Source organism: Squalius cephalus (genome assembly GCF_949319135.1).
Source record: "Squalius cephalus genome assembly, chromosome: 2".
In the NCBI taxonomy this organism is placed as follows: Eukaryota; Metazoa; Chordata; class Actinopteri; order Cypriniformes; family Leuciscidae; genus Squalius; species Squalius cephalus.
Genome location: NC_137123.1, coordinates 13023982 through 13049038, shown reverse-complemented (window position 1 = coordinate 13049038; position 25057 = coordinate 13023982). Strand labels below are relative to the sequence as shown.

General features: G+C 38.5%; 1 protein-coding gene and 1 long non-coding RNA gene across 3 annotated transcripts in view; both read left to right on the top strand.

Annotated features, from left to right (window-relative positions):
- The window catches only part of LOC307152052 (complement C3-like), a 271787-nt gene that overhangs the window by 100460 nt on the left and 146270 nt on the right, over positions 1-25057 (top strand). The window contains exons 19-24 of one of the 2 annotated variants that reach the window (XM_079860446.1): positions 184-272; positions 377-519; positions 11163-11369; positions 11522-11582; positions 11687-11770; positions 21491-21694. The exons of the other annotated variant lie outside the window; for it this stretch is intronic. Of the exons in view, the coding sequence (XP_079716572.1) occupies positions 184-272; positions 377-519; positions 11163-11369; positions 11522-11582; positions 11687-11770; positions 21491-21694 (788 nt within the window). The remainder of the gene's footprint in view (positions 1-183; positions 273-376; positions 520-11162; positions 11370-11521; positions 11583-11686; positions 11771-21490; positions 21695-25057) is intronic. 2 annotated transcript variants of the gene reach the window in all.
- LOC307152886 lies at positions 3521-7393 on the top strand. The gene is made up of 2 exons (XR_013820079.1): positions 3521-5003; positions 6266-7393. It is a non-coding gene; the product is annotated as an uncharacterized lncRNA (long non-coding RNA).

The following is a 25057-nucleotide window of genomic DNA, read 5'->3' as shown; positions in this document are numbered from 1 at the left end:
GCTGAGATCTGGTAAACAGGAGGGGTCCGCCCAAGGGCCGTCATTCCACGCTGCATGTGGGCCAAATCCGCATTTCACAAGTGCCAGATGTGGGCCGGATCTGGGAGAAACAATGTTGCTATCTGGGAAATGACGATTAGATGAGTACTTCAACAGTCTTCTTGTATTTTCCTTATATCCCAGTTCAGCACCAGTCACAGATAAAGATATCTACCTGAAAGACTCTATTACTACCTGGCAGATCTTGGCTGTCAGTCTGTCACCAACACTTGGTAAGGTGAAGCTGCAAACACAGGATACATGGTATGAAAAACATCATCATCATCCAGGAGCTGCTGCTTTAAACCCTTCTGTGTGTCTGTGTTCCTCCTCAAAGGCATCTGTGTGGCAGAACCTGAGGAGATTGTTGTTACTAAACCATTTTTCATTGACCTCAAGATCCCTTATTCAGCTGTGCGCGGTGAACAACTGGAAATCAAGGCCATTATTCACAACTACACACCAAATAATCTGAAGAAGGTAGATATGATTTAATATTCAAAATGCATTAACCATAATTTTTTTGCTGGAGTCAAAACATTTTTCCTGAAAAGCATTTCAGGTTTTTTGAGCTGCTTGTGACACGAACTGAAGAAAAGTGTACACTGTTAGACCTTACCAGTTTTTTTTACAGTAAAATACTGGCAACACTGTTGCCAGTAATTTACTGTTAATTGTACAGTTCTTTACTGTAATCTGTATGTTACTGCAAAAGTGCACTAAAACTCGAGTTAACTAATTTCACTTACAGGAACTGACTACCTTAAATTGACCAACTGTCATTTAAATGTATTAACTAAAATGTATAAAGCATTACTGTGAATTTATTTCATTTGAAACCACAACAAAACTTTTGTAAATAAAGAGATTTCCACTGGACCAGCAACTACACAGCCACCGTCTGTTAAATAAAGCAACATGCAGCAAATCATCAATGTTAGTAGATCTTCTCCTGGACTGAAGCACAGGCTCTACTCTTCTGCACAATGGTGACCCAAAAAACTAGATTTTACAGTAAACTACTGGCAACAGTGTTGCCAGTATATACCTGTTTTATAACGTACAGTTTATTACTGTTAAAATACATTTTGTGGGTGTGACTTTTTATCTTACACTGTTAACACTTTCAACCCCACAGGGAAATCCACATTACAAAGAGTAAAAGTAATATTGAGACAGTGTTGCAGTGAGATAATTAAGGGAATATGTAAGTGATTGTTGAGCATTAGTGATGAACACCTGCTGTTAGAACAGAAAATTATTATTAAAATAATAAAAAGAAATAAGAATAATTAAAAGTTTAGAAAAATAAAAAATAAAATACAGTACAGTACAAACAGTCGGACGAACATTGGCACAGTGCTCATTCAGTAAATGCATAGCTAAACAGATGTGTTTTGAGTCTGGATTTGAAAGTGACTACACAGGAGCACGTCTGATCTCCTCTAGAAGCTTGTTCCAGCTGCGGCTGGCATAATAGCTAAAAGCGGACTCGCCATGCTTAGAGTGAACCCTTGGTATTTCTAGCTGATATGATCCTAGTGATCTGAGTGATCTGTTGGGTTTATATTCAGTGAGCATATCTGCAATATATTGAGGTCCAAGGCCATTGAATAATTTATATAATAATACTTTAAAATCAATCCTAAATTTAACTGGGAGCCAATGTAAAGACCTGAGGACTGGTGTGATATGTTAATATTTTCTGGTTCTGCTCAGAATCCTGGCGGCAGCGTTCTGTATGAGCTGCAACTGTCTTATGGTCTTTTTGGGAAGGCCAGTGAGGAGTCCGTTACAATAATCCACCCTGCTGGTGATGAAAGCATGCACAAGTTTCTCTAAGTCTTGTCTGGAAACAAAGTATCTAATTCTTGCAATATTTTTTAGATGATAGTATGCTTATTTAGTTATTGCTTTGACATGACTACTGAAACTAAGGTCTGACTCTAGTGACACACCAAGATTCCTGACTTGATTTTTAGTTGTTTGACCCCTAGAGTGAAGGTATGCGTTCACCTTGAGAACGTCATCTTTGTTTCCAAACACAATGACTTCAGTTTTGTCTTGACACACATGACACATCCAACTGTTGAATTCATTGATGCGTTGGCACAGGGAGTCAATGGGGCTGTAATCGTTAGGCGATAAGTAGATCTGTGTGTCGTCTGCATAGCTGTGGTAAGCAATTTGGTTCTTTCTCATTATTTGGCTGATTGGGAGCATATACAGGTTGAACAGGTGTGGCGCAAGAATTGAGCCTTGAGGGACTCCGCATGTCATGGATGGTCTCCTATACTCACATAATAACCTCTCCCATCTAAATATGACCTGAACCATTTTAGGACTATCCCAGAAAGCCCCACCCAGTTTTCCAGCCTGTCAAGAAGTATGTTATGATTGACAGTGTCAAATGCAGCACTGAGGTCGAGTAGTACCAGCACTGATAATTTGCCTGAATCAGTATTTAAGCGAATATCGTTTGTTATCTTTATGAGCGCTGTCTCTGTGCTGTGGTGCGGTCGGAAACCAGATTGAAAATTGTCAAAGTATCCATTCGAGCTTAAGCATTTGTTCAGCTGATTGAAGACAACTTTTTCAATGATCTTGCCTATGAAAGGAAGATTTGAGATCGGCCTATAGTTGCTTAATATGGTCTTATCCAGATTGCTCTTTTTCAGGAGGGGCTTGACAACTGCAGTTTTCAGGGAGTTTGGAAAACTCCCAGAGAGAAGTGAGGCATTTACCACTTCTAGAATATATGCTTCTAAACTGTTAAACACACTTTTTAAAAATGATGTGGGAAGTGTGTCAAGAGCGCAGGTTGATGTTTTAAGGTGCTGTACGGTTTCTTCCAAAATTTTGCCATCAATTTCTTTGAAGTCAGACATAGTAACTACTTTCTCAGGTGGTCTGATCTGTCTGACCTCAGTGCAACTCAAGGATGTGCTGATCACCTTTTTGATATTATTGATTTTCTCAGAGAAGAAGGAAGCAAACTCACTGCACTTGTTGTCTGAGAGCATTTCACTGGGAATCTGGCTATGGGGGTTTATCAGTCTCTCTACAGTAGCAAAAAGAGTGTGTGTGTTGTTTAAATTACTGTTTATAATATTTGAGAAGAAAGTCTGTCTAGCTTAGCCTATTTCCATACTGAAAGCATTTAGGCTGTCTTTGTAGATGTTATAATGGACTACAAGGTTGGCTTCCGCCACTTGCGCTCTACTTTTCTGCATTGTCTTTTCATATTTTGCACTGCTGTTCTTCCTGACTTTAACAGGAGCAATATCATCAATTACACTTTTAACTTTTGAGTTTAAAGAATCAAGGAGAAAATCAACCGAGTCTGCAGATATGCTTGGTGTTAAGGATATAGCCTTCATAAATAGTACACTAGTGTTCTCATTTAAGCATCTCTTCTTGACAGACACAGATCTAGCTTCAATGGCAGGAGAGATCAATATATCAAAGAAAATACAGAAATGATCAGACAGTGCTACATTCTTAATAACAATCGATGAAATGTTTAGACCCTTACTGATAAGTAAATCTAGAGTGTGTCCACGATTGTGTGTGGGTCCATGTACATGCTGAGTCAGATCAAAAGTTTTTAAAACACTTTTGATTTCTTTTGCCATATTGGTTTCAGCATTATCTATGTGGATGTTTAAATCTCCAGCAATGGCAAAACAGTCAAACTCTGAGGTAATTGTTGATAACAGTTCTATAAAGTCCTCAGCAAAGGCTGGAGAGTAATTTGGAGGCCTGTAAATAATGATAAGTAAAATGCGTGGAGCATCTTTTAACACAATACCCAGATATTCGAAAGACAGGTAATTCCCAAATGATATTTGCTTACATTGATAGATATCTTTAAAAAGAGCAGCTAGACCCCCACCTCTCTTAGCAGCTCTGCAGACACTCGTAAAAGTAAAGTTAGGAGGGGCTGCTTCATTGAGGATTGTTGCACTGCAGCTGTCTTCTAGCCAGGTTTCATTCAGAAGCATAAAATCCAGGTTGTTTGTGGTTATTAAGTTGTTGACTAGAAGTGATTTATTTTTAAGTGAGCGGATGTTAAAGAGTGCTAACTTAACAGACTTACTTTTCCCCACAGCAATATTAGTTTGACGTGTAAGAGGCACCAGATTAGTTAGGTTTGCTGTACGGCTATTGAAGGCCTTAGACTTTCTATCTTGTAATAGAACAGCAATAGAGGAAGATACAGGCACACTGGGTTCCCGCTTGTTCTGTAAACATTTGAGAAAGTTACTGTTATCAAAACGGGGACCCGACACATATCACTGAGAGCTGGTATCAGTTGTTTTTGGTTCACCTCGAGCAGATGGAGGAGGGTGTGGGCCCTGGCGTTGTGGCAGAGGCCGAAGAGCTCTCACAGGAGGAGGGGGAGGGCGAGCTGCGCCCGCTGGCTTTGGTGCGGGTGGTTGTGGTGTCTGTCTTTTTTTGGTTGGTATCTGGGGGCTTGCAGCAAAAGAGTGGGATAGTCTGGTTCCAGCATACACCAGTTCTTCCATTTTTTGTGAGAAGCACAGAAGTGGCGATGCTGGCGAGAGTGTAACGTGTCTGGTGAGAGGAGCTGTTGCTCTGGTGTTATCGGAGGCTGTGATATGCTGTCCTGGCTTCCCTGGCTGTTTTCCAGGAAGTCGTCCTTGGGTGCTGAATCTTCGAGCAGTTCTGATATGTCACAGTCTGTCTGTGGTGAGCTCTGTGGGCAGGGCTCAGCTGAGATTGTGTCCGTGAGCAGAGGTTGTTGTGGCGGAGTGGTGTTATCATGTCCATTTTGCTGCTGAAGTGAAGTCCCGTCGTCCTTCATACTGTGTCCAGGTGTGTGTGTGCCGTTCAGATTGAGTGGATTGGCACAAACTGCAGAAGGATGATTGAGGGAGAAGTAGATATTGTCCTTTAACACACTTGAACCAAGTTTGTTTGGGTGCACAGCAAAAACTCCAGTGTTAAATTAACACTCCTGGGAGTGTATATGAGTCCACACTCAAGAGTGTAAAGTGTTAAAATATGAGTGTTAAATTAACACTTAAGAGTGTTGAAGTTAATGAGATAATTAAGTGATTAATTTAGTGATGATTGATCATTATTGAAGACACCTGATGTTAACAAGCAGAATCACTGAAGGAGAAAATCACAAATTGTAAGCCACCGTTATGGCGATCAATGTTTGCTTTAGTTGGGCTCTTGAACCTTTTATGTTTACTTTATATTTTGCTTGTCTGCTGTTATTGATTTATAACAGTCAGATGAACAAAGAAAAAATGTGATCTGATGGTGTTGGTTATATTATGACAATCATCATTTGAACTTGATCATTGAACTCATTAAGATCCTTATTTCTGACTTAAATTTATGTTGTTGGTTACAGCATAACTGTGATTCTGCATAAATATCCAGAATTTTAGATATAATACAAAGGATTTCTTAACAGTTGTTTTGAAAAAAAAAAATCTTTCTTTTAGGCACACACAGACGTCAAGATTCAGTCAATGCATCTCAACAATGGTGACAAGCAGAATATTCAATTAGGGAAAAGTAAATTACATAGACAATTCAGATCATAATTTATTCATACCGCAATGCATGATGGGAGCCATTAATGAGTTGTGATTGGTGGCAGCCACTGCAACATGCTTTATTATTGTCACCATTGTTGAGATTCACAGGCTGATTATTGATGTATGTGTTTCTCAAGAAATTCATTTGAAAGTCTTTTGATCAGAACAATGTTTATTAAATATTTTCAATTATATGAAAAATACTGAAAATCATATTCTGTAGAATCACAGAGCTGTTGTAATTAACTAGTTAAACCAAACTATCTCAATATGTTTAGAGTTAGTTTAATTAGTTTTTCAGATCACATGATTATGTCAAAACATAACCAACACCATCAGATCACATTTTTTCTTTGTTCATCTGACTGTTATAAATCAATAACAGCAGACAAGCAAAATATAAAGTAAACATAAAAGGTTCAAGAGCCCAACTAAAGCAAACACCAATCACCATAATGGTAACTTACAATTTGTGATTTTCTCCTTCAGTGATTCTGCTTGTTATCATCAGGTGTCTTCAATAATGTTCAATCATCACTAAATGAATCACTTAATTATCTCATTAACTTTAACACTCTTGAGTGTTAATTTAACACTCATATTTTAACACTTTACACTCTTGTGCGTGGACTCATATACACTCCCAGGAGTGTTAATTTAACACTGGAGTTTTTGCTGTGTGGTGGTCATCCCGATGAAACAGTTGTCTCTGACTCCAGAAAAGATTGAAATTGTCAATGAAGTTCACTCCTTTTATATTGCAGGTTTTTTGCAGCCATGTATTAAGCCCAAGCAGCCGTGAAAATCTGTTTGTTCCTCTTGCTGGGAGAGGTCCACTGATGAATGTTTGAACTTTCAGTCTTTTAAGTGTTTCAGAAAGTTCATGGAAATCCTTCTTAAGGAGTTCTGACTGCTCTTTATGAATATCATTCTTCCCCACATGAATGATGAGTTGATTTGCAGTCTTATGTTTCATCAGAATGTTCTGAAGTTCCCTGTTTATATCAGAAGTTGTTGCTTGTGGAAGGCAGCACGTAGTTGTATCCAGTGGTGGTTCTACATTGAATTACACCCTGGGCGAGACCCCCTTCAAAGGCGCCCCCCCATAAATAATATTTCTTACCCCATTGGCAGATAATGTTTTGCTTGTTTTAAGCAAAAACTCATTTTTTATTTATTTCTACAGAAAACAAGATTTAATATCTTATGTCATTTTACTACTTTAGAAAAATAACGTTATGCATCTTTATTTAAGAAATGTTTGATATTTGGACTGGAAACAAGACAAAAATACTAAGTAAGAAAAGCATTTTTTGCAGTGTAATAACTGAACTTGCAACAGTTTTGTTGCAAAGAACAATATTATGGTCTCGTGTTTGAGTTAAAATTAAAATATAAATTAGATCTCGTGTTTGAGTTAAAACCGAATTATTGTTAAGCATAGCAAGAATCATAGCAAAAAGGCTAAAAAATAAGAGTTATACCCACCAATTAAATATTGCCCCTTCATTTATGACATGGATACCGTAATCTTACAGAGAAAACATAGTTGCATACCTTTATCTTTCGCTCGTTTCTAAATTGGGCACCTGATGGCTTTGACCTTTCTTGTCCATCTCTTATTTGGCACTCGACATCAACAATCAACAGATCCCCTGATCCCCCCATAACTGTCACTCACGAGTCACGACCAGAAGTCAAGACTAAACCAATTCACCTGGGTGGTGGTGACCAAGTAATCGTTTTGTATTACCTATTTTTATTAGCCATTCAGACCATTCAGAAAAACAAAACTGTGCAGGAATAGAGGCCAGTATTTATAATATTATTAATGAAATGTGCATTATTTGGAAGAAAGTCGAGGTGTGACTGACTTCGATAACTATATGGAACCCCCCCCTTGTCCGTTCCATTTGGGAGAGACCCAGAGGTGACTGTCATCTGCGCCCGCGCCTCCGTGCCCCCTCCCCTTTCCCCTTCTCCTTCTCAAACAAACAGCTTCTGTGCACAGCATCTTCTCAGCAAGCAGGGGCGCCTGCAGCTGCAGGTGGTGCAAATTTGCCAATTCCCCACACAGTGAAATGATAGATAATGTCGAGTTATCTGGGAATTTTGTGCATCAGTATCTGCTTCTAACTCGAAAAGAGCATCAGCCAACCACAGGGGACACAGGGAACAACTCCAAATCACTTTTCAGCTCTTGTATTTGTAAATTCTGGCAGGTTAGACAGTAATTGAACAGTGTGCCTCAATTGTATTCATTAAGGTTGATAACCTTAAAGACAAAAAGAAAACAAAGAAAAGAAAAAGATACATCATTACTTCTGATTATTGCGAACAAATACAATGTAAATAAAGTTTTTTATCACATAAAACTGTCCCAATATTTGTTCATTTACATAATTAAGCTTTCTTTCTTTGCTTATCAATACATGGTATTATCATTTTACACAAACTAGTTAAACAAACGTGGTATCTGTCACGTGGTACCTTCAGAATACACAAAGTTGCATTTTTTTATGAACACACGAGAACTGTGCACCATGCACTTAAATAACAACCACAGCATGACATAATTCACTGTTCTCCTCTATATTGTACATTATATTAGTCAAATAATACAGATTTAAGTGACAATCAGTACTTCACACAATTAAAGAGAGATGTTGTCATACCATCAGTGTCCCTGAGATGACCGATTGCTGATGCGTTTCCCGTCTTGTGCGTTACTCTATGCAGCCTTTTAACTTTTCTGCATACGTCATTTTCATGCAGAAATTACACGTGCCTTGAAACCGCGTCGTTAACTCACTGAAACAATCGCGTCTTTCACTTTCTCTGCAATCTCGTTCTGCGTGCATCTGCACGTGAGTTTAACTTTTTTCCGCGTTCACTCGGCATTCTCCGCCGCTCTTCCGCATTCACTCGGCATCCTCCGCCGATCTTCGTCACTCAATTTGAATTCCGCTTCTCAGTTTCGCTGATTTTATTTTAACAGTGCAGCAATCTCAGACACAATTCAGCCTTTTAGCATCACAGATAATAAAAAACCACTTCGCGGCGCAGATTTTTTTTTTCTGCTCGTGCCGGCGGTGCCGCCCCCCAAAAAATGCCGCCCCGGGCGATTGCCCGGTTCGCCCGTGCCTAAAACCGCTACTGGTTGTATCCCTGCTGCTAATGTTTCTGATTATGGAGTCCCCCACTATCAGAGTCCTGGGCTCGGCTGCGCTCTGAGCTGAGTGCCGCTGTCTGCTCGACCTTGAGCTCCAGTTAGCATCAGTGTTAGCTACTGGCCCATTCAGTCTGTGTTCAATCACATTCATCACATTTGGGGATTCCTCATTTACATTCATTAGCACTTCAAATCTGTTCTCAAGATGTATAGGTGGTGGTAGGAGACCAGTGTTTGCAATCCTTGTCAGAGCTGTATCTGGGGTAGAGGATGCTACTGCGGCAATATGTGATGCTCGTGACAATCTGATGTCTCGAGTGCCTTTGGGTCTCGCTCCCTGTTTGTGCCATCGATTTGTAAGTCGATGAGCAAAGCGCGGAGCAGTAAGCAAGAGCGTCCGAACAGTAGCTGAGCAGGAAGTTTTTTTCTTGTGAATGATTGTAGTTATAATGATTATGATGACAAAATCATCATATTGCCTGTTCATTCACTAATGCCTGGCTCACACTACAGGAGTTTTAAAATCCTAACTGATTTTGAAATCTGGTTGAAGCACATACTTAAGGAGAATATTTGCAGATTTTCTTCCCCCAAATCTTAAACATGCTCACACTACAAGGTTTGAAAATTGCGGTGCACCACACACTACAAAATGTTATTAAGATTATCGTGCCAGAGGAAGCGCCTCACGTGATCTCACGCAGCAGATCTGAAGTGTAAAAGCATGGAAACATATGGGATATGCATTGCCATGATGAGACACACACACACGTACGCACGCACGCACATACACACGCACAGAGACTTTGAACCTACCGGTACTTTGAGTTAAGAGCTTAGATCGGGCCCAAAAAAATATAGATATATAGCATATAAATACTATTGCAAAAATTGTCCACTTAATATTTAATATTCAATCATTTTAATTGTCACAATTAAAGTAGCCTATTCATTTTATTAAATTGACCAAGCACATATTGATTAAAGATTTATTATTATTAGGCTAATAATGTTAACATAATATACTATCGTTATTTCGACATAATATGTGTGCGTGCAACAAGCTAGATGTGCATTTTTAAATCCGGTGACGCGTGCATTGATTTTGAAATCCATTTCGTTTTAACGCGCTTTTTAGTTTCGGTTTCATTACTGAACATGTAACGTTACTCGCCTTTGTGCCTGCTGACCACAGCGTAATACTTAATTATTTAGCAATAAATAAATGGAGATAAAAACGCATATTGAGTTGAGTCATTCAAAATTAGCCTATCTCAAGGGAAATTCCTTCAGCACGACAGCCCTGCTGTCTATTTGACAGCACTGACGTAATCACAATCTTGCTCATCCAAGCGTGCCGCACAAGCCCTGAAAAGTGAAGCCAAAACATCTCCATTGGCCCCCGGTGACTGGTCCTAGTGTAGGTCATAAGCCCCGCCTCCCCTGTTATTCAACGGGACGTGAGACCAACTAAACATTTAAATTACACTTCAAATATCTTCTTTCCAAAGGCGGTTTCTTTCATTTGCTGTCGTTTTTATCACGCTAATGTAAGTTCAAGTGTCTGTTTCAAAAATAAGTTGTTTTTTAGTTAGTTACGTGATGCGGTGGTGTAACGTGATGATTGACAGCTGTGATTGACAGGTTCTCTGAGCGAAGTAGTCACTGAAGCACCAACGGACATTTTTTCGGGATCTTCGGAGGACTGAGGAGATTGTATTTACTTTATTTTAACAAGCCTCTTGTCGTACTGCAATCAATTTTTAAAAAGTGTGTAGAATGCACTTTCCCTGCGAGAGTGAGGGCGGAGCGTTGATTTCGCGGCTTTACTTCCTGCTCACTACTGCGCAGGTCTGGTCCCGAGTTCGCTACTGCGCAGACTCAAGTTCCAATATGTCAGCGCCATATCGGGACTCTGGCGGCTTCAGTTCTCACCAATGGAAGAGAGCGAAGGGGCGTCGTCCATATTTTTCAACATGTTTGATATGATCGGGGCGAGCCCGATTTGTGTGAGAGCAGATCGGGAGGGGCAAGATTCGATCTGTGAACGCCTCACATTACCAGATAATCTGCGCCGAACATCGGAACCGATCGAGGTCCTCGACAAGATTTTTTCTCAGATTCTCGGGAGGGGGAAATCGGGCATAAATCGGCCAAAAATTCCTGTAGTGTGAGCCAGGCATAAGGAATTCATTCTCACTCATTCAGAGTTTAATCCTCAATCAAAAGTATGTCATTAGCACCACTGTGAAACCACAGCAATAAATTACAGTGACTCTTTTTTTTAACACATCATGCTTAACCAGAGAAACAGAACTATATTAGAGGCCGTTTCCTCTAGATATTGAAGAGATTTGTGTCTGTTTTCCCAGGTGCGTGTGGAGTTTATGGAGACAGAAAATGTTTGCAGCTCTGCCAGTAAAAAAGGCAAATACAGAACAAGAGTAAACATTGACAAAGACTCCAGCATAGCGGTTTCATATGTGATTATTCCCATGACACTGGGAGATCATGACATTGAGGTGAAAGCTTCATTATCTGAGTTTGTGGATGGAGTGAAAAAGACCCTGAAGGTGGTGGTACGTCTGATGGCATTTCTGTCAATTTTCAGTAATTCTATTTTATTTTATTTGGTCATTTGTTAATATAATAATTAATAGATATTTGCCCTATTTTTTTGAATAGATAAACTAGATTACCACAGGTAGTTAACTTACTCTCTCTCTTTCAGTCTGAGGGGGTGCTTAGATCACTACAAAGCGCAAAAGTGGAACTCAATCCTGCTAAGAAAGGTGAGATTCCCTACTCAAGACTCACCAAAACTGTACAACATCTGATCAGCACATTACTCATGACTCTTCCTTCATCTTCCTGTTCTTTATCCCAAATGGAACAGGGGAAAAACCTATAGTTATTAGAGCTGCAATACTAAAGGATCGGGTTCCAGACACACCTGCTAAGACCCACATCTCAATTACTGGTAAGGAAAAAGATGTTTTCAAGAATATGTATTTATTTCTGTCATGTACACTGTTAACCCTTGCTGTAAAAAAAGGCCAATTTCTGACAATATCATACCATTTCCCATTAAAACAGTAATATACCGTAGAGAATAAAAGTAGCCTACAGGAATAAACTGTGAATTAACAGCGCTCAACATCGACACTCAGAGGCTGTTTTCCCAATCCAGGGCTCTCAAGTTTTACCAAAAGATAGATCACATGCGGTTAGGGGAGGAGCCCTAATGGAGCCCCGCCCCCATATGTCCCCGCCCTCCCAATTTGACCCATTGTTCATAATTAACCAGCCCAAATTGAAATTATAACAATTGGTAAATCTGATAAATGACAGAGCAATTCATCACATCAAATATACTCTTTAATGTTATATTTCAAAATTACAAATAAGTTATACAAAAATTACACAAATATAACAAATTGCTCCAAACAGTTTGGAAAAACAAATCTTTTTGCATTTTGAATGTGTCTAGTCGAAATGGTATAATTATTTATTGTGTGGTGCATGGGACATTGTGAACAAATGACATATTAGAGTATTATTAAGGTGTGTGTGTGTGTGTGTGTGTGTGTGTGTGTGTGTGTGTGTGTGTGTGTGTGTGTGTGTGTGTGTGTGTGTACACAAGAGTACACCCTCCAGCTTATGAAATGTGTTTTGTGTTTGAAAAATACAAATGCAATGGCAATGATTAATGTATGTTTTGACAGGATATAAAATATTACCCAGAGCACTCTGCTTTAATACATGTAGCCTTAATATAACTAGAAAGACTATTAATACAGTATAATATATAATTTAACCCTCTGAGGTCGGCAAACGCGCCGGCGCGTTTTGCTGGATTTTCTCCACATTGTAGCACTATAAACTTAAATTACTCCGTCATTTATGGTCATACAGAAAAAAGAAATATAAAAAAAGAATCTGTGATATTTCTACTTTTGTATGTGTCCACTTACAATCAAATCAAAACATTGTGCTTTTGTAAAATAAAGAAAATAAACAGGGTGTGCATTCTGCCTCTCAGTCGCGGTGAACTTTTTTTTCTTGAGCATGTCTATAAACTGAAACAAAACTCAGCGAATACTTGTCACACATTTATGAGCCATACACCTTTATAAACATTTAAGTGTGTATTTTTAAATGATCGGGTTCAAAACGAAAACAAATATTTTCTGTTTAAGTAATTTGTATAAAACCAACAAGATGTCCAGCTTCTCAAACGCTTGCTCATTACAGTTAATTTGGCCACGCCCACTCGCGCAAAAGATATTCACATGCAAATCTCCACATGGAACGCGAACGCGCTCGTTACCTCAACAACAAAACACTTCACTTCACTTTTCGTCGAGTTTGAAAGACACGCCTGAGCTTACATTGGATTTAGGCTACCTCAGAAGAAGAAGAACGCAATTTGAAGTCAAGAAAGATTTAAGGTAAGAAATTATTACATGTTTGTTATTGTTGCATAAATGTCACATTGCAGTTGAACTGTTGCTAGATATATGGGGAATATTATAATATTTAGACCCGTGTTTACTGTTAGGCCTACTGTGTTTGTGGATATCTGGTCAAACGTAGATATGTATATGGTAACCATAATGTTTTATATTTGAGCGCGATCGCGTTTGAATGTATCAGATTTTGCAGCGCGATCGCGTTTGAATGTATCATTTGAAAATTTGAAAAGCAAAACACACCAAACGGCTTCATGTTTTTACTATTATCTCATTTCATATCATCATAACGAATGGAAACATTTGAAGTAACATGATAATCAATATATTTTTCTCTAGCTTGGTTGTTACTGAAATATTTTGGAAGATTTATACTGCTATCTATTGTTATTATTATTTTACCCAGCACGGCGCATAGCCTATGCCTACAAGGCACAACAAACCTGGTGTTCATTATTTTATATATTGTTGGAAACATTTGTGTGTGTGTGTGTGTGTGTGTGTATTCTGTGAATTTTAAAAAGCAATTTTAACCAGAAAAATCTAATATTTATTTCCAAAATCGTGCAGGCCTTTCTCTTGATATCAGTATGTTCACTTTTTTTTCAGGGCCCAGATGCCACTGAGTCCTGCCGACTTCAACATTCACATGAGTCTCTGGAACATGAACATGGTAAAGTGAAAATAAAACACCTTGGAAATGAAAGGTACAATGTTTTTAGGAATGGCACAAAGGTCTCTGTCTTTCAATATGTGCTTTTTTGCCATTTGTTGTGTATATTTGGATTATGTTGTGTAAATAAATCCAAACAATTTAAAAGCCATTCTTTTTTAAATCTCCTCATTTACAGTATTGTGCAAGGTTGCTCAGAATTAAAGGGGCCTGATAGCTCCTAATAGGGCCGTTAGGGGAGGTTCTTTGTCTTTCTCAGGTGAGAAAAACCATACATATTAATGAGTTCTCGCATAAGGCTTATTCACACAAAACACGTCGTAAAATTTTTAAATCAATATATTGTCTTCTCTGAATGAGCAGTCAGGGTGATTTTCACATAGTTTTGCAGCAAATATTCTAGGCTACGTCATACAATTTTCAAAAGTCTTGTGAAGAAATAATCAGTAGGGGTTTCATGGCCTTATTTCAGTGAGAATTTTTTTTTGTATTTTCACAAACCACGCATAAATGTCATTATCTCAAAACTACAAACTTTTACATACATGCTGTTGATATATTATTGTAGCAGAGTTTGTGCTGAATACAGTGTAATTAGACTTTAGCCATGAAAATGTCACAAGTAACAGAAATAACCAGAAATGTCAGAGCATGTCAGAACACCTCCAGGGCCCAGAAAACACCTCAGACCTCAGAGGGTTAAAATAAAATAAACAAATTTAAATGTATTTAAAATAAAATGAAGAAATACATCTTCATTCCTTCCCATACCCACTAACATTCCCTTAGTTTAAGAAAACGTAAGCTAGCCAAACTGAGCCAAAGCTTCTGGCCTGGTTGCAAAGTAGTTGTAGAGTTTTTGACTGCATCAATAATAATGTATACGATGGGCTATATATTAAATGTTCTAGCCTAAAAATGTTAGACGAGCTTTCTTCCAACTTACCTTCTCCATCACGACGTGTGTTCACGCGATGTTGTTGGTTAGTAACGAACGTACGGTTGCCGAGAATTTTCCGTCAACCTCTGTGTGTTCGCGCATCTATGTTGCCTTGTAACGAACGCAATCTGGCCGAGATACGTGCTGGCGGCAGGAAACTTCACTTTGTGTGCCTGCGCCTCGTATACAATGTTATATATAATTAAGCTCGCAGGACAACTTGGTTGGCATTGCCTTTTCAGCGTGAGAAATACACGGTGTGGCGTGTGATTTCCAACCAGTGAACTGGTTGAATTGCGTGTGTCTCACGCCCAATGCGTGAGACTTGAGAGCCCTGCAATCACACCCTATACACTCATTCACTATTACCTACATTAGTTCACTAATATAGTCCCCTTGAAAAGAAGTGAGTGAATTGAGAAACTGGTGAACACCTGATAAGCAGAATCACTGAAGGACAGAGAAACAAGAACAGAAAAAAAAACACAAGAACTACAACTGACTTCCAGCCACCAAGTGTGAAACCAGTTTAACATTATTTCTTTCATACATGTACAAAAGTTCTTGTTGAGAATAAACAGAGATTTAATTGTTGATGTTTTATTGAAAATAATAAAGTTATTTTCACCATGGTGGAGATCAGTATTTGTTGTAGTTGGGCTCTTGACCCTTGACTTTATAACATTAGTTTATCTCTGATTGCTTTAACTGTATGTTTATAAAACATATGTATTATGGCAAGAAAAAGCCAAGAGGAAAATGATCAGGTGTTTTAGGCTGTTGAGATGAGACCATAATCATCCTGGACACATCTGATTTTCTGATCACATCCAGAATATAAGCTTTGAATTTATGGGTATTTAATATTTATCGTATATCTGTTATTATTCAACATGAAATACAGCAATATTTATGTAACTATTTATTCTGGAGGATATAGAAATAATAAAAAGTGTATTAAAGGAGAACTTGGTAACTTTTTTAACTTAATAAAACTGTCTAAAAATCATTTGGATGGTTAAACAACCTGTTCTGGTGATATTGGTGACTTTCCCCGCTCCCCCCAGCGTTCCCAGGCGGAAAACCAACCTTGCAACTTGGGGACTACCGTCCCGGCAAGATAGAAATTGGAAGTCTCGTGAGAAGCGAGAATGAGAACGAGAACGAGCGCGAAACACGGCAATTCGACATAACACACACGCATGTATGATGTATTACCAGACTACCCACCTCGGTAGATATAGCTCCACATGATACAGTTGGCTTGGTCCGATCAAAATAAACGCACATGAGCAGCGGTAGAGAGGGGGAGGAGGCCGCCGCAAGTGAGTTTTTTACGACCGTGTTGTGAAATATAGGATAGTATAAAACTCCCAGCATGCACTCCTACATGAATAAAAAAATATATATATATATTGTCACCATTGTTGAGATTCACGTGCTAATTTGTGATATCTCTGTGTTTTTAAGATTTGTTAAATCATCATTGTAACTCATTGCTGTATTTTAATGGTGGTAGTAATGCAACACTTTTGATACAGGATTAAATATATATACATACATCTAGTATATATATATCTATGCACCAGTCTGCGTACACGTCACACAGCAGGAAGCGCCCGCGCCCTCAGATCACTTGGATGTGGCTGTGTTATAAGAGGTAAAAACGTTATAGCCTAAATACTGTTCGTTTTCTCACACAAACCGCTCGTTTCGTGTCTTAGACCATCAATGTGTACTTACGATGGGGAATTGTTTAATTTGGACTTTGTGCATGCTCTTTGAGGGGGTGACCATATACCTGCATTATATGACTGTCAGACAAGAACGGTTTGACCGAAAAATATCAAAATTGAAACTACTGCAGAAAAAAAGACACCTACATCTTGGATGGCCTTGAGGTAAGCTAAAACATACCAAAATTTAATTTCAAAGTGAACTATCCCTTCAACCTTGTTGGGAACTGATTTTGATATTGTCCAAAGCGATATTTTTTCGTCTTCAACCTATTATGACATGCTTAATAGGGGATGATCAAACATTTGGGATAAAAGGTAGATCCCTACAACAGAATTTGGCTCTAATACGAGATTCTTTTCTCTATGCACAAGATCGCAAAATACCCTTATGCATTTTGGGATTAGATTTAGAAAAGGCCTTCGACAGTATAGACCATCGATTCCTACGCAAAGTGTTACATAGCTCAGGATTTGGGAAATCAACGTATAGATGGATCAATCTGTTATATACAGAGTGTCAGAGTCGTATTTTGGTCAATGGCCATCTGTCACCCCCTGTTATGGTTCGTTCAGGAGTATGCCAGGGTTGTGGCTTATCTCCGTTGCTATTTGTATTAGTTATTAGCCTAGAAATCTAGACGCACCCTAGCGGCAGCAAAATGTATTTTGCAGCCAGGGCAGTCTACCAACTCTCCATTGACTTTCGAGCTGCAAAAACCTAAATTGGGTCAGGCCAATCACGTCCTGTATAGCAGTGTTTCCCAAACTTTTTTTCTGGGGACCCACATTTTAAACTCGATAAATCCTTGTGACCCAATAAACATTAGGCCCTTATAGTTCATATATCACGAAGAGAATTTATGCATTAACAAAATATGTATGACCATTTTTAAGGTCAGTTAAAGGGACACTTCACCCATTTGCATTCCCAGTCAACACTATGATCTCACAGTGATGTCACCATGTGGTCACACCGTCAGCAATCTGAGTTCACAGTGTTCTAAAAGTGTAACCTCACAGCGCTCTCACTGTGTGCTCAAACTATGACCACAATATGATCTCATCCCAGCTAGAAATGTTATTGTTCTATGAATGTTTTGAGAGCATTATGTTATGTTCTTGTAATATTTTCTGTAGCTAATTTTATTTTTGTAACCAGAATGTTCTCCTAAAAGGTAGGATAACACTCTCTATAAACATTTCAAACATGTTTAGTGATGACATTGATAGAACATTATCCTCCCTAACATTCTTAGACAGTTATAGCGGGAAATTTCGATGTTTAGAAATTATGTTTAAGAGGTTTACATGTTGAAGTTTGTTTGAAGAGTTTGGTTTGGTCACCATTGTAGAGGTCAATGTTTGCTGTAGTTGGGCCCTTTGGTCTTGACACTTTAAATGTTAGTCTTTCTCTGGCTGCTGTAGATGCTTATTATAGCAAGAGAAAATGTGGTCATTATTAACCCCCTGAGGTCGGATGACGCGCAGGCGCGTCAACTCGATGTTTACTAAATGTTTCTATTAATATCTCCGCGAAAAACATGGCAAAAGTCCGCGAAAAAACATGGCAAAAACATAAAGAAGAAGACGATGAAAGATAATGGCGAAGACATTGACAGTACTTGCGGCGGTTTTGGAGAACAGCGACGAGGATGAAAGGCGAGTTTCCGAGCCTGATGGATTTTCTTCTGATGAAGATGAGGATTATGATCACAGAAGAGATCCAGTTGAAGACGGGTAAGCGTATTTATTTTATAAAAACATTGTTCGCATGGTGCACTTTGTCCTAGGCTAACTGTGACCATATTGGCTAAAATGCGCTGTGCTGTTTTGTGTATCTGAACTTTGACAAATTGACTGCGCCTTTAGCAAAGTGTTTACTTTATGTAAAAGTTATTTTCTTGTGTAAAACTGGGGTACACTTACAAATAGTAACGTTGTAGGCATGTAGGCTGTTCTTGGTGGTCTCCTTTTGATAACTAATGTAATATTTTTTTCACTTCAATTCACAATTTGAATAACATTATCTCTTGTAGTGATGAATCAATATGTTTTGGCCAAATTGATAATGCAAGTCCTAACTTATTTGTTTTTGTGTTTTTTTTCAGAGAGGATTCACAGCTACCAGGGCCCAGTGTAACACAGGCAGCCTCACCTGTGCCTGCCACCAGTCACCAGGTCACCACCAGCCCTTACACAGCAACCATCATCACCAACCCGGCCAGCCAAGAGGCCCCGTACCCCCCCAGCATCAACCAGCACTATTTCTAATATCTAATATATAGTTCATCTTTGGTTTGAAAAAAAATGTTGAAAAGTTGACATGTCGTAGACAAGAAAACATGAAAATTTGTACATTTTGTGAATATTGTTAGTAGTGAGCTTTTTTCACAAAGTAAACATTTGCTTGAAAGAAAGACCTGTTGTAATGCTACTTTTTCATTTGCACACATCCCATAAAGCTTGATATGTAGTAGGAAGTTATTTTAGTCCTATTTTATCTCAGTCCCTCTAACATTTGGTGAAGGCAGAGTCACAGACAAAACTTGTGCTAAAAAACGATTTTTCAAAATGTCTCTTTAGACAATTATTATTCATTATCTACTATTTTATTCATATATTACACTACTTTTGTGACCCTAAGACTTTGGGGAACCCATATCAGGGGCCAAAATAATTCATCCACATGAGTAATGGTATGTTTCCACAAGAGATTTGAAGAATTTCAAAAATCGGACTTATATTTTTCACCTTTTAGAGCCAAATTATCCCTCTCTCTCTCTTTACACAATGCTCTAGGACAAGTGGTGAGCTCATCAGTGAAAGAGCTGGGTTTTCTCTGCACATTTTGATATAAAACACATGGGATTATGTTATGTAATTGCCTTTAAAAGGTGACTTTAATAAGATATGTAAAATCGAAGAAAAAGTGAAAAAATGCCCTTAGACCTCAGAGGGTTAAAATCAAGATCAGTGAACAATAAGATTTAAAACTCTGTATTAAGACAAACACAAACCTCAAGAATCAGCCTGTGAATCTCAATAACGGTGACGTGTTTCATGCCACAATGCATTCTGGGTGCATCATACAAAACTTATCAGTGGCTCCCAGAATGCACTGCGGTATGAAGCATGTCACCATTATCGAGATTTACATGCTGATTCTTGAGGTTTGAGTGTGTCTAAATTACACAGTAATGTCTTTTTTTTTTTTTTTTCTTACAGATTTTTGTATTATAATAGTTGGATGTCAAGCTGTACAAACATTTCTATAAACAATTATATATAATTAATAACAAACATGATTATCTATAAGAAATTACACGATGATGATCATATCAGCACTACATGATGATTATATCATTATCGTCATCATCAAGTAGCTGACATCATCTGATCAATTTTTTTCTTACTGTTGTTGTCATAACAAACAGTTACAGCGGGCCGGGGAAAAACTAACATTAAAACTTTAAGTCAAATTGCCTAACTTATCCAAACACAGATCACAATAATGGTGACATTAAACCAAACTATTAATTTCAATAAATCATCCACATCTAAACCTCTGTTAATCTCAATAAGAACTTTTCCACACATATGACAGAAATAAAGTCTGGTTAGTAATAAGTGAAGCTGGTAATGCTGTTTGTGGAGTTGTTTAATGAAGTTGGAGCCTGAGATCCGATGTTTACACGTCAATCCAATTTTCATTTTCAACCAAAATTTGACGTCTGAGTGATGTTGGAGTCCATGTCCAATTACATTTCTAGCTGGGGTGACTCACATTGTGTCCATAATATGAGCACACAGTGAGTGCACAGTGCGGTTACACTTTTATCTCACTGTGAACTCACATTTTGGTCATATGGAGAGATCACTGTGAGATCAACGTGTTGACTGGGCAAGCTATTAGGCAAAATCCTGAATTAAAAGGGTTAGTAATTCCTGGGAGCTTGGGCAAAGAAGCAAAGTTATCGCTATATATGGATGACCTTACTCTTTTACTCACGAATAATAATTCAGTAGAAAAATTATTACAGGTATGTGATACGTTTTATGCTAGCAACTGGTATGAAGATTAATAGAAGTAAAAGTGAGATTTTATATATGAATTGGACAGAACCTAAACAAAATTTTGGATTGAAAAGTCAAGATAAAGCCATTTCAATATTAGGAATGGTATGGTGTAAAGATATGGAAGAAAGGAATTGGAACTCTAGATTACATCAAATAGAGTGGAAAATAAAACAGTGGGAAGAAAGAGACCTCACTCTTAGGGGTAAAGTATTAATAATTAATGCAGAGATTAGGGTTGGGCGATATATCGCATGACATTGATATGCGCATCTCATCAGTAAAGCCGGTTCCTTGATTAGTAATAAATCGTCATCACCTGCTTTCAGATGAAGCGGCATTTACTACAAAGAACCGTAGTTAACTGACAAGCTGAGCCATATCGCATTAATATCGCGGACGTATCGCCAGCGATAATTAATGTGATATGGCTCAGCTTGTCAGTTAACTACGGCTCTTTGGTAACATTAAGGAAACTGGACATGTTTATGTTCTTGGAATGTTAGAAATCAATGTTCCTATAATGATGAATTTGAAATCCAAATTAGGTTGAAAGAACAATTGAGCAACATTATACTTTTTAAAACACGTTCCTCTAACGTCAAGAAAACTGGAAATTTTTCATGTTCCCAGAACCAACACTGAATATTTGGAGAACGTTCTTATAACAACAGTCTGTTAGCTGGGACGTCACAATGTTGCTATGTTGGATAGTGTTGAAAGTGTTGCATAAATTACAGCTCATCGTAAAGATAATAAAAAACTGAATTCTCAGCCTGCGTTCCCTCTTTCCTCCTTCCAGGTGAAGAGATCTCTCAGACAGTCGAGAAGGCCATCAGTGGAGACTTCATGGGTCGCCTTATTGCCCAGCCCTATGGATGTGCAGAGCAGAACATGGCCAGAATGACTTTACCTGTCACTGCCACTCATTATCTGGACAGCACCGATCAGTGGGAGACTGTTGGAATAGACCGCCGCATTGACGCCATTAACCATATCAACACAGGTCAGCAGGATACAACAGATACACAGAATCTGACACTGAAAAAGTGAAACATCAGTGCAATTCATTCAAAATATATATTTACATTGGTCCAATGGAAAATTGTTATTTTCAGTTTATACCTTCTGTTTTCACTTTGCCTCAAAGTAAGTGTTATGCCCTCTATCACTGAAAAAATGATACTTTGGATGAACTTAAAACAATTGATGTAATTTTGTTACAGCTAATTATTTTAGATTTTCTCAAATTGTATTTATGATTTAGTTAAAACCATAAATTTTGATTTAATGTCAAACCAAAATTAAAATTTTTTCCAACTCAACGTTTTATCTTAACCCAAAATACACAGCAAAAACTCCAGTGTTAAATTAACACTCAAGAGTGTTAAAGTTAATGAGATAATTAAGTGATTAATTGAGTGATGATTGACTATTATTGAAGACACCTGAGGCTGATGTTAACAAGCAGAATCACTGAAGGAGAAAATCACAAATTACATCAATTTTTTTAAGTTAATCCAAAGTATCATTTTTTTCAGTGTAGGATTTGAAAAGACAAAAAGGAATAAAAAAACAAAGCAAAATATAGCTGCGAGCAGCGATTACGGGCCCAAGCCGGTGGCGGTGCCGCCGGCTTTGGCCCTTCATCGCTGCTCGCAGCTATATTTATATATATATATATATATATATATATATATATATATATATATATATATATATATATATATATATAAATATATATATATAAATGTAACAAAATATATATATATCTGTTCACAATTTAGCATCTTTAATGTATTTTCATCATGTTGAAAAAGTTTGGTGGCATTAAAATAAACCACTTAAGAGGAGTGGGCAAAAAATCAGAGAATGATTTTGCAAAGAAATCCACATTCAAACCAAAATGTCTGACTTCCTGTTGCTCGGAGCTAATGACTGTAAATTAGAAAGTTGTCCGGCTCGATGAGTCCAATATACGTATTGATTTTTTAAACTGTAGGTAAAACTAACCCCCCCACTTTTGTCAAAAGCATTTTGAAAGTGACACACTTCCTGCTGCCAGTTGGTGGCGCTATAACTTTGACTCACAATAGTTACATCCATCTGATCGGCCTCTTACCACGAACACACTGCTGAAGTTTCATCAAGATCAGTTAATGTGTGCAGAAGTTATAACACTTTGTGTTTCTCTTTTCTCGCCATAAATTCGTGTCCTCGCCACGGCCAAACCGTTCGAGATATCAAAAATCCGTCCGCAATTTAGCATCCTCAATGTCTTGACTTCATGCTGACCGAGTTTGGAGGCGATTGGATGAATTCTCTAGGATGAATACATCAAATTCCACAGCATGCGTTTTTCAAACAACCCATAATAGCCGACTTCCTGTTGGGCGGAGCTAATAACTTAGAGTGCGAAAGTTGTTCGGCCCAATGAGATCTATATGTGTACCGAGTTTCATATTAATTCATGCAAGCGTGTTTGATATATGGACCAAGTTTTCAGACCGTGTTCAAGGGGGCGCTGTTGAGCCCCCCTGCCACGCCCGGGTACGAGCTTCAGCCCGGCCCTGATGACCGTGGGTTCTGACCTGTGTGAAAAGTTTCAAGAGTTTTTGAGCATGTTAAGGGCCCCAAAAGCCCCTGAAACCTTGAAAAACAAAGATTAAATGGAATAGACAACCCCCCCCCCCCCCACCCCACACACACACACACACACACACACACAGACACACAGAGAGAGAGAAAATTCTCCAGAAAATCCACATTCAAACCAAAATATCTGACTTCCTGTTGGTCTGAGCTAATAACTGTAAATTAGAAAGTTGTCCGGCTTGATGAGAACAATATATGTACCAAGTTTTGTGATTCTAGGAAAAACTATGCCCCCATTTTTGACTAAAGGTGGCGCTACTGAGCCATTCCACCACGCCTGTTTCTGAAACTTTGCACATGTCTACTGGATAATAAATGTGATGTGTCTGTTGAGTTTCATGCATTTTCAAGCATGTGAAGAGTCTCAAAAGCATCCGAAAAGAATATTAAAGTTTGATGCGTTGCCACGGCAACAGTATCTAAGATATAAATAATCCTTTCACAGGTCTACATCTGCCGTGTGTCTACATTATACACATAAAGTTTTAAGCAAATCGGGTAAAAATAAGAGGGTGATTTCAAAGCATTTTGAAAGTGATACACTTCCTGTTGCCAGTTGGGGGCGCTATAACTTTGACTCACAATAGTCACATCCATGTGATCGGCCTCTTACAACGAACACACTGCTGAAGTTTCATCAAGATTAGTTAATGTTTGCAGAAGTTATAACACACTTCCTGTTTCTATTTTCTCGCCATGAATTTGTTTCCTCGCCACGGCCAAACCGTTCGAGATATCAAAAATCCGTCCGCAATTTAGAATCCTCAATGTCTTGACTTCATGCACACCGAGTTTGGTGGGGATTGGATGAATTCTCTAGGAGGAGTATTTCGCATTCCACAGCAAGCGTTTTCCAAACAACCCATAATAGCCGACTTCCTGTTGGGCTGGTGTAAAAGTTGACTGGGGGAAAGTTGTTCGGCCCGATGAGATCTATATGTGTACCGAGTTTCATATTAATTCATGCAAGCGTGTCTGATCTATGGACCAAGTTTTGGGACACCATTCAAGGGGGCGCTGTTGAGCCCCCCTGCCACGCCCGGGTACCAGCTTCAGCCCGTCCCTGATGGCAGGGGGTTCTGACTTGTGTGCAAAGTTTCAAGAGTTTTTGAGCACGTTAAGGACCCCAAAAGCCCCTGAAACCTTGATTAACAATATAAAAGCAATAGTCAAATCCCCCCCTCCCCTCACACACACAGAGACACAGAGAGAGGGAGAGAAAATTCTTCAGAAAATCCACATTCAAACCAAAATATCTCTCTTCCTGGTGGTCTGAGGTTATGACTGTAAATTAGAAAGTTGTCCGGCTTGATGAGAACAATACACCTACCAAGTTTTGTGATTGTAGGAAAAACTAAGCCCCCATTTTTGCCTAAAGGTGGCGCTACTGAGCCATTTCACCACGCCAGTTTCTGAAACTTTGCACATGTCTACTGGATAATAAATGTGATGTGTCTGTCGAGTTTCATGCATTTTCAAGCATGTGAAGAGTCTCAAAAGCATCCGAAAAGAATATTAAAGTTTAATGCGTTGCCACGGCAACAGTATCTAAGATATCAATAATCCTTTCACAGGTCTACATCTGCCGTGTGTCTACATTATACACATAAAGTTTTAAGCAAATCGGGTAAAAATAAGAGGGTGATTTCAAAGCATTTTGAAAGTGACACACTTCCTGTTGCCAGTTGGTGGCGCTATAACTTTGACTCACAAA